The 10,427-nt window shown below is 46.1% G+C and overlaps 2 protein-coding genes and 1 pseudogene across 2 annotated transcripts; 1 reads left to right on the top strand and 2 right to left on the bottom strand.

The window, feature by feature from the left end:
* Window positions 1-580: 580 nt before the first annotated feature.
* On the bottom strand, window positions 581-4,264 carry LOC147442202 (uncharacterized). The gene is made up of 3 exons (XM_086528463.1): window positions 4,034-4,264; window positions 3,145-3,235; window positions 581-2,980 (listed from the first exon to the last, which is right to left on the bottom strand). The coding sequence occupies exon 3, from the start codon at window positions 2,742-2,744 to the stop codon at window positions 798-800; it is 1,947 nt and encodes a 648-aa protein (XP_086384589.1). The 5' UTR covers window positions 2,745-2,980; window positions 3,145-3,235; window positions 4,034-4,264; the 3' UTR covers window positions 581-797.
* Window positions 4,265-4,927: 663 nt separating this feature from the next.
* On the bottom strand, window positions 4,928-6,058 carry LOC147442201 (protein SICKLE-like; annotated as a pseudogene).
* An 832-nt stretch (window positions 6,059-6,890) lies between these two features.
* Window positions 6,891-10,214, top strand: LOC147442200 (uncharacterized). The gene has a single exon (XM_086529340.1). It carries the CDS (start codon window positions 6,891-6,893, stop codon window positions 10,212-10,214), a length of 3,324 nt encoding a protein of 1,107 aa, XP_086385466.1.
* Window positions 10,215-10,427: the final 213 nt, after the last annotated feature.

Below are 10,427 nucleotides of genomic sequence, written 5' to 3'. Positions count from 1 at the left end.
CTAATGCAAGTAGCATTTAATTTAAATTTATGAAAAAAGGACACTTGAGTGTCGTGTTTTGGTACCAAACTAGTGTTAAAACCAGTCGCACACACAAAGCTGGCATATAAGAGGGTTGTGAGCCATTATCTGAAAGAAGCCGACAAGTTTCCAGGGATGTTTTAACTCCAATAGGAATTTGAATGAACTTCAATTATTACACAATGCAGACCAACTCACAAAGTTCTGAATATTGTATGGGGCAACCAAGAGTACACACAGAAGATAGAGTAAGGACCACCGAAAATTCTATCTGCTTGACCTTGCTAGCCTGTGAGTTTGAGCACCTGAATTCTCCCTCAATTCTGGCAGCCGCTAGAAACAGGCAGCTCGATGACTACATTCATGAATTGCAACCGGTGTGACTCTTTAAGCCAAAGGCATAGTTTTTTCCAACGGCAAACTTACGGCAAACGCAAACGAGTATGAAAGTATGTTTGAATTATGTTTTGTAACGATTTTCCCAAACATACGTGACTTATTTTTTTTAGCAAAAATACTCTACAGAACAATCAAAATACACTTCATAGACACCTAAAAGTCTTATGTAATGTGATAAGCATAGTTAAAAACTTGATTGACTTATGCAAATGTAAAATGGAAACAAACAACCAGATTAAACGATTTTATGAGGCAAATCAAGAGTACCCTCATGATTTTATGCACTAAGATACAACAAACTAGAAAGCAAAGCTGCATAAGTAAAAAAAGCAAAGGTGATAATCATCAAGAGAATCCTTCGGATCAAATGCATAATGCTAAGCTTGACTCTCCCCCTCCTCCTCATCCTCATCAGTATCATCCTCATCCTCATTGTGACTCTCTTCATTGTCATCGATGTCATCATCATCCTCATAGTTATCAAGTCTCTCATTCAAAGAAGCAAGACTGGCAAACCTTGTGGGAGCTGTATCCTCCTCACAAAACTCATCTAAATCTGCTTGTAGATCTTGCAAAGCAATCAAACAATCATCATCTTTCTCCTTCTCAAGCATCTCCAATGTAGCCTCTATTTTTTCATATCCTCTTTCCTTGATCTTAGACAAAAGACGCAAGTTTGTGTGCACATGTACAAGTTTCTCCGTGTGGGATGGTAGTAACCTATTTCTTCTCTTTGTGTGGATAAGAGAAAAGGTACTCCAATTTCGTTCACATGGAGAAGCACAAGTACCTTGAGAAAGCAAACGAAGAGCCAAACGTTGTAGATTTGGTGCACATGCTCCAAATGTCTCCCACCATTTAACTCCCTCTTGCATCCTCTTCTCATCCTTAACAATGGGACGACTAAATATACCTACCTCAGTTTTGTACTTATTGTACTCATCAATAATCTTTCCTTGCAAGTCTAAATCACCTTTTGAGTAGGCTTCAAGGACAGTCATCCAGTTTTCAAACACTTCTTCATCAGTATCTTGATCTCTCCCTTTCCAAACAGGATGCAACATATAAGCCACAGCATGTAAGGGAGAATGCAACATAAACCAACGTTCAATGCATAGATCTTTTACATCTTTCAAGTACTCAGTTTTCACATTTGGAATACATTCTATCTTCTCAACCATACGATCTGCAAATTCATAAATTAGACCCATTGTAGCTCTCTCTCGATTAGCCAACCGCAAGACTTTTAAAATAGGGGCACAAATAGTCACAATCGTTCGTGCTTCTTGCCAAAAGCTTGGCCCATACACAATTTCAGCCACAGCATCAGCCTTACGAGTGCGTGAAGCCTTAAGAGCCAAAAACTTGTCACAATTAAATAACTTACGCAACCCTCGATAGCACCTTTCATCCAATAAGTTGACAAGCATGATGAACATATAGGCAAACCTTGTAGGAGCAGGCCTGACCAAGTCCTTTTTGCTATATCCACGAAATATTGCAAGCACGCGTGGCTTTCGTGTCACAAAAGCTACAATCTTTATTGCTTTTGCTAGCACAGGAGCAACCCAAGACAGCTTTCCAATATCCTCAAAGAGGAGATCCAAGCAATGGCATGTACACCTTGTGAAAAAGATACTTGGCCACTCATTTGTGACTAGCTCACCAGCAACTATGCAATTTGATGCATTATCCATGCATACTTGAACAACATTTGCAGGTCCAACTTCACAAATAACTTGTCTTAATAACCCAAAAATGTATTCTCCACACTTCTCCTCACCTGAAGTATCCACAGATTTCAAGAAAACTGTACCATAGATTGAGCATGCCATGAAATTGATAATAGGTCTTTTTCTAATATCAGACCATCCGTCGCTCACAATGGTGCAACCATACTTCTTCCACTTTTCTTTCAAATCTAACAAATCCCCATTGATGCATCTCACTTCCTCAACTAGCTCTTTTGTTCGTAGTAGATGATATGATGGGGGAACATAGCTAGGACCTGCTTGCCCTATTGCCTTGACCATGTTCAAGAAAAAGGGACTTCTTACTTTCCAATGAGGTACATCCTCAGCATAAAAAAACCGACGTAAAGCAACTGTAGCCGCTTTTCGTGCTTGCATCTGCCAAGCTTTTGCTAGCGTATTTTTGTCACCGGATAATTTTGCCTTCTTCATAGAAGGACCCGCATTTATGTCTACATCCATATGTGACAACATAGGTGATTGAGAAGATACTTTCTCTACATCTTGACCATCAAGAACATGCTCAATATTTGCATCCACATGATCATTTACATCAGTCCCTTGACTAGACATCTTGCCTTTTGCCACATGTAGTTTCTTACATATCTCTTTTATAGCATCAGGTGGATCCAAACATGCTGCCACACCCTCACCTTTGATACCTAGAATATGGGCTCTAATGCGGTTTGGTCCTCCATCATACACATGAGGACAATACTTGCATTTTCATACAAACATGCCTCTACCAATACAATTTAGTTTTTGGACAAAATCCCATTCAGGTCCACTTTTACGACCCATTTGCAATTCTGATAGCCAAAGACAAAGTACAAATATGTTAGCTTGATAACCTCAATGAAAACCCTACATCGTAATAAAACTTAAGCAACAATCCTCCAAGGTAATCAAATCTAGTGCGTAAAAACAACACAAACTATCATGAAGACGTTTCAAACAAGATTCAAAAGCTTACTTATTGAAACTCGAGGATATAGATAGTAAGATGTGCCGCGGTGGTTGAAAACTCCCAAAGCAAAACCGTATGTCCTCCCCAAAATGCCTCACTGTTAAAGACCAAAATGCCAAGTTCTATAGCAATCATGAACACAAGTCTCAACTATTTAGTAAACAAAATAGACTTAATTCAATAGACATAAAATCGACTTTAATTGACTTAATTCAATAGACTTATTAAGCCTTTAATTGATCATAAACACAACCCTCTGATGGCGCAATCAACTCAGCAATTATTGGTGCTAGTACTTGCCCATAATGGCCAATAACAAAGGCTTGAATGGTGTTTATGGGGCAGCCAATGATGGTGCTAAAAGGTAGCCCAATAGGGCTCTGTAAAGACAACCAACTATGGGCCCTAGGAGCCTCAACATGCACACAAACCTCAACCCAATAATCAATTATGAAAGAGCTTGAAAAAACACAGCCTAATGAGCCCATCACTGCACAAAATTCAGCCCTCAACATGCACACAAATTTCAGCCCAATAATCAATTATGAAAGACAGTGAACTCTAGACAATGGATTCACAGAATCACTACCTGGCTCATAAAATACCTATCCATAATGGATTCACAGAATCACTACCTGGCCCAATAATACCTATCCATAATGGCGCATAACAAAGCCTTGAATGGTGTTTATGGGGCATCCAATGATGGTGCTAAAAGACAGCCCAATAGGGCTCTGTAAAGAGAACCAACTATGGGCCCTGGGGGCCTCAACATGCACGCAAACCTCAGCCCAATGAGCCCATCACTGCACAAATTTCAGCCCTCAACATGCACACAAATTTCACTATTATGAAAGACAATGGACACTAGACAATGGATTCACAGAATCACTACCTGGTTAGGTAGCAAATTGGCAGCTTGAGCCTTGAATTCAGCGGCGAGTCTTCATCCAGATTCCACGGTCCACCATGGCTTGAGCCTTGCACTAGTTGAAACTTGAAGCTTCACACTACTTTGAAGCAGCCCATGGTTGCCCTTTACTTGCTCTCTTAGCTACCTTTTGCTGGTCTTCTACCTCTTTCAAATAACGCCCTCTTGGAGGCCCTTGTTGTCCTCTCGAGTCTCAGCTGCGATCTTGGCTGCCCTCTTCAACAAGACCCTCCAACAAACGGTTGATCGTGGTCCCAAGGGCCTTATCATGCAATGAATGTTGCCACCCAAGCACAATCTCCCTCCCAGGAACAACAACCACCTGAGAAGATGTTCGAAAAGGAGGATCTTAACAGATGACAAGATCAATCACCTCACATAATGAAATCATCAATAGACATTCTTACCTTCCTGTCAGGAAAGGCAGCACTAAGAACTGTCAGTGCTTCCTTATCTCGAGAATCATCTCCAAAAATCGGGGCTACTAAGCCATTGTTAACCAGGAAAAAGTTCACATAAGATGCAGCAAGACGGGTACCTACTACCGGCTACTCTTGTTATCCCATCACAAACCTGCCAGGAATCTTCACTGGTTCACACAGAGTTGCGCAACAGATTCCAGAAACCTGCTGGTTCGACTTTCGCAGGCAACAGAGTACGAAAAAGAGGTGCGCAGGGGTTTCAAACTTCGAATGATAAGGTTCGGGGCCTTCGGGCGTCAGTTTGGGGTACTTCAAAAAAAAGGTGGCGTTTGAAATGCCTTTGCAAATGCGTTTGTACGTATGGGTTTGCAGGGGAATGTTTGACTATGCAAACGCGTTTGGTAAAAACACTAGCCAAAGGTAAAAAGAACATCCCCCTAAGCAGAGGAAAAAACAATGACAACTCCAATGCCACAGAAAATGAACTTATTGGAACAATTTACAAACACCTGTGAAGCCATGATTTGGGCAATTTGGCCCTCAGAATTTGTGTCGTTGCAACTCCTACATAGTATCTTGATACAAAGGCGCTACCATATACAGGAACTATGATCCGTTAAAATTGGTAGAAGCAGAAAAGGACACCTAAACACCTGCAACAGCATCGGCAGACGAAGCTACCAGGCTCTCTGCTAAGCTTGGGCCAATGGCAGAAACAGAGACGCCTTTTAAGACAGGTGAAGTTGTCTCGTGAGCTGGAAAATGAGCAAGAATTGAGACGAGAAGCCACAGAAGAATCGTACCGTGCAGGCACAATATCTTTCCAGGCATCTTCAAGCATCGACCTCTTTGCAAAAGATTGGGGAGCAACTAATTCCGAATAGCTGCCCTGGAACCGATGGAATCCTCTGCTGCCTGATTTTCCAGGAGTACCCCTGTTACTGCTTCCAGGGCTCTGCTTGAAGCTTCCCCAAGAGCGATTGCTGCCATGACTCTGCACACGGCTCTCATTCATCCCACCCACAGACCAAGGGGGTGACTGTGCTGAAAGACTGCCTCTCCCACCATTGTAATGTGAGAATGCAGGGGAGTTTGCATGGGAAGTCCCATTGTGACTATAAGGTGCAGACCTGGGTCCGCAGGTTGCAACCATGCCAAAGTGATGCACGCTAGGCTGATGATTAGGGTTGTGCTTAGCAGGACTGCCAGGAGGGGTAGAATTAATGTTAGGGTTCGAGTTAGGCGTCAGGAAAGCAGTGTGAATGGTACTACCTGGAGGGTATTGAGGGACAAAGCTTGGCTGCCGCAAGGGAGAAGCGAGAGGCTCACCAAAGGAAGATCTCGACTTCTTATTCTTCTGCGGACCACTGAAGGCCGTGCGAGGATCTGTGTAGAACTCGAAACATGGTGATGGCGGCTGGGAGGGCTGTTGTAAATCGGGAAGAAGAGGAAACCCAAGAGATTTGGGGGTATCGGCAACCGATGAACTCCCTCCTTCATCTGCCAAGGACGCCTCCTCCCTCATGGCTCTGAGCCTCTCCCTCCTCTTTTCTGAGCTCTCTTCCATGCCTGCAAAAACCCTAGTGCCGCTCCACTGGGGTGGTTATATAAGGGAAGTATGTGCCACTTCCCCCAACTTGCCAGCCCCGTTTTCAAGTGATTACTTGCGTCCCTTGTATTCGGCACTTTCTTATGATATTGATCATTCGTTTGCGTCCCTCATTCTCGTGTCCCTCTTGCGTTCAGTTTTCAAGTTGCATTCTTGTATGTGCGTTTGCTTGCTTGCAGGTCCCGTTTCCATCGCAGGTGAGCCGGCGCGGCCCCGTCTCCGCGACGCCCCGAACGAGGGCGTCACACTTGGTATAAGAGCTTCGGCTCGAATCCCCGCCGACCCGACGTCGGCCCGTGGCCCGCCCGTGGCCCGTGGTTGTCACCACGTTTTCCGCCCGTCTGCCTCGTTTTTTCACGTTTTCTCCGCGTTCTCGGCCTGTGTTGCCCCGTTTTGCCCCGTTTCACCACGTCCCTTGCGTGATTGCCCCGTTTTGCCCCGTTCCTCGCGTTTTCTCCACGTTCCTCACAGTTTTTCACTGTTTTGCCTCGTTTGACCCGCGTTTTGCCCCGTTTTCACCGCGTTCTCCGCATTCTTGGTCTGTTTCGCCCCGTTTTGACGCGTTTCTCCACGTTCCCCATCGTTTTTCAGCGTTTTTGCCTCGTTCTGCCCCGTCTTATACCGTTTGGGACCAGTTTTCACCGTTTTTGAGCCATTTTTCGCAATGTCGTTTTGGACCCGTTTTTACACTGTTTCATAGTTTTCAAAGTTTTTCAAGCCGTTTTCTTGCAGTTTCCCAGTTTTTCGATTTTTTTGAATTCTCCTTGGCTTCAGCCACAAGAGCACCCCAATGGCGGGAAATCAAGAAGATGAAGAAGGATACAGGACGGAACCAGAACTGCATAGAGCCCCGAAGAAGAACAAAGAGAAAAAGTCGCGACAAGACCACCAAGAATCAATGGAAGAAAGACTGCAGGCACGCATCATGGCCTCCGTAGAACACCAAATCAACCTGATGTCCTCTAATCTGAGCGACCTACTACAAACACAGCTAGGCCAGCGACACGAAGACCGCTCGGGGCCTAGTAATGTCAACACGGGGCGAAACACACAAAGACGACCGCGACCCGGAAGATTGGAAACAGTCAACGAAGATGAAGGCTACATGGATGACCGAAGTGAAGGGCGCTACTACAGCCCTGAGAGAAATCTAGACGATGAAAATAGACTGGGCAAATTCAAACCCATTCCCCCAGAGAAATACAGAGGCCACCGCACCTCACTGGAACTCAACAAGTGGTTCAGTGAGGTCGAAGACTACATGCAGTGGAACAACATAGGCAGACGCCGATGGGTGCAAGTGGCCAAAACCTTGCTGGCCGACGACGCCTATGTGTGGTTCCTCACTGAACAGCCATCAAAACACTGGGAGGACTGGGACGACTTACAAAGAGACATGCTCAGCTACTTTGTCCCAGAGAATGAAGGAAACAAAGTCAGAGATTCGTGGCGCAATCTACGCCAAGACGGCCACATATCAGATTGCGTCGTCAAGTACCGCCGCCTGATGCTTCAACTTCCACTTATGCACACAGCAGACAGGCTACATGAATTCCTGTACGGCCTTAAACCCTGGGCCCGTCGCGAGGTAGAGAAGCAGAATCCCAACACCTGGGAAGGGGCCGCCAACATGGCCGAAAAGCTACGAGATACAAACTCAACCCCAGGTGTCATTACACACAACCCTCGCCCCAACAATTTTGCCTCCAATACCTGGTCTAACCCACCCGCCGGGCGAGGCCGCGAATTTATACCCAGTTACAAAAGCAACGAACCCCGCTCACCACCACGCAGCTCTTTGGCGAGCAAATCCTACAGCACCACATCTAGCAATTTTTCCTCCAATACTTACAAAGGCAACAATAACAACCCGCGCCCCGATCGCGTTTGGTGCCGTGACTGCAGGATTCATCATGGCCCTTACTTTCCTTGTGTACGCAAACGCAATCAAGGAGCCTCCTCATCTAGCAGGGTCAACACTCTTGAGATAGAAGAACCACCCTCCCCCCCCCGAATAAGCGTCGAAGAACTGGCTAGCCCTGTTGCTAACCAGCAACCCCGGATTGGATCAGTTTCCCTCCACCCGAAATGCATGGCCGCGGCAATAACGGACATTCAGAACTTATATGTCCAAGCAAAAATTGGGTCCCAACAGCAATGGATCATGGTAGACTCAGGCGCCACACACAATTTTCTCTCGCCACAATGTGCCGCGCGCCTGGGCCTACGTCTCACCACCGTCAACGAAACGACAGTCAAGTTTGCCCAAGGAAAGGATAACAATGTCAAGGCAGCTCGTCAAGTCAGGATCAAGTTGGGTGAATTCACATGTCGACTGGATTTCATAGTGGTCCCAATGGACGACTTTGAGGCAATCATTGGTCTCTCCTTCAACGACAAGTACCTCATTGCACTACTAGGCATGAAAGTGGACCAATTACTGCTAAATAATCAGGGCAAAGCAGTGATAGTACAAGGCGCCAGACTCACAACAAATCAAGCTTTCACCCGCCAGGCGCATCTTCAAACCAACTCGCCTCCCATCAACCACCAAGACCCTGCTCAGTTAGCAGCGATGAAAGGCAAACAGAAAGTTCCAGAACAATCATCCCCCAGACTCAATCTCATGAGTGCAAAGCAAGCAGAGCGGGCCCTCAAGAAAGGAGCTCAGGTTCACCTCTGCATCATGCAGGCAAAGGAGCAGCCCACAGCAAGGCTCAACTCCATCAGCATCGAGCAGGCCAAAGTGGGTGACCCCTCCCTTACCCCCATCCTTCAGAACTACAAGGATGTCATGCCTCCAGAACTCCCCCCCGGCCTACCCCCTCCCCGTCAAATTCAACATGAAATTGACCTCATCCCAGGAAGCACACCCCCGGCGAAGGCCCCCTACCGCATGAACGACACCGAGCTCAAAGAGCTCAAGAAGCAACTCCAGGAATTGGAGGATCAAGGTTTCATCCGGCCCAGTAGCTCTCCTTTTGGGGCCCTAGTTCTGTTCGTCAAGAAGAAAGATGGCTCGATGCGGCTCTGTGTGGATTATCGGGCCCTCAACAAAATAACCATCAAAAACAAGTACCCAGTTCCCCTCATGGAAGACCTCCTGGACAGATTACAGGGTGCTAAATACTTCACGCGCATCGATTTCCGCTCAGGCTATCACCAAGTCCACATTGCTCTTAAAGACATTGCGAAGACCGCTTTCCGCACACGCTATGGCTCTTGGGAATGGCTTGTCCTGGGTTTCGGTCTCACAGGCGGTCCTGGCACCTTTTGCAGAATAATCCACGACAGTTTCCGTGACATGATTGACGATTTTCTCATCACTTACATAGATGATCTGCTCATTTATAGCAAGACCTTAGAAAAGCACCAGAAGCATGTCGCAGCAGTACTCCAGCGCCTCCGGGAACACCAACTTTATGCAAAGCTGGAGAAATGTGAGTTCGCGGTCCAGAAAATCGAGTTCTTGGGCTTCATCGTCACGTCCGAAGGCATTATGGTGGACCCTAAGAAAGTCGACGCCGTCATCAAGTGGGCTCCATCGACAACCATCAAAGAAGTCCGAGAATTTGTGGGTTTCTGTCAGTACACCCGCCGCTTCATCCGCGACTTCAGCAAGATTGCGGCCCCACTTACAGAGATCACCAAAGGCCACAAACCTTTTCAATGGACACCCAGAGAAGAAGAAGCTTTTGAAAACCTGAAGATTTCCATGTGTAGTACCCCTGTCCTCCGCCTACCCGACTTCACCAAACCATTTGAAGTACATACCGATGCCTCCGATGGTGCCATTGGTGGAGTCCTCATGCAAGAGCAGCAGCCCATCGCCTACGAGTCTCACAAGTTCACCGATGTAGAAACAAGATGGACTACACATGAGAAGGAAATGCTCGCTGTCGTCCACTGCCTCCGAAAGTGGCGATACTATGTCCAAGACAAACACACCAAGGTCTACACAGATAATATCTCCCTCAAGTACTTCCAGACCCAACCAAAAATCACCCCCAAGCAAGCCAGGTGGCAAGATACACTGGCAGAATATGACATGGAGATCATCCACAAACCGGGCTCCACAAATGTCATGCCCGATGCACTCAGTCGAATGGAGTGAGTCTAACATAGCGAAGTTGCTGAAGCATAGCTCCTTTCGGACTTCTTATGGCTCAATAATGGTAAAGCCGTAGGCAAGTCTAAAAAGACTCCATTATTAAGACCAAAGCTCTTGAGGTGTGCACCATATCCCACATAGTGGGCTCAACAAAACCGATAATAGATCCGAGACCCACTTAGCCTAATATAATTAACAAAAACAACCATTAATAGG

The sequence above is a fragment of the Adiantum capillus-veneris genome, chromosome 14, assembly GCF_014529385.1.
Source record: "Adiantum capillus-veneris isolate H3 chromosome 14, ASM1452938v2, whole genome shotgun sequence".
NCBI classification, from domain to species: Eukaryota; Viridiplantae; Streptophyta; class Polypodiopsida; order Polypodiales; family Pteridaceae; genus Adiantum; species Adiantum capillus-veneris.
Note: the sequence above shows the minus strand (reverse complement) of the source record. Positions and strands in the feature narration are given on the sequence as shown.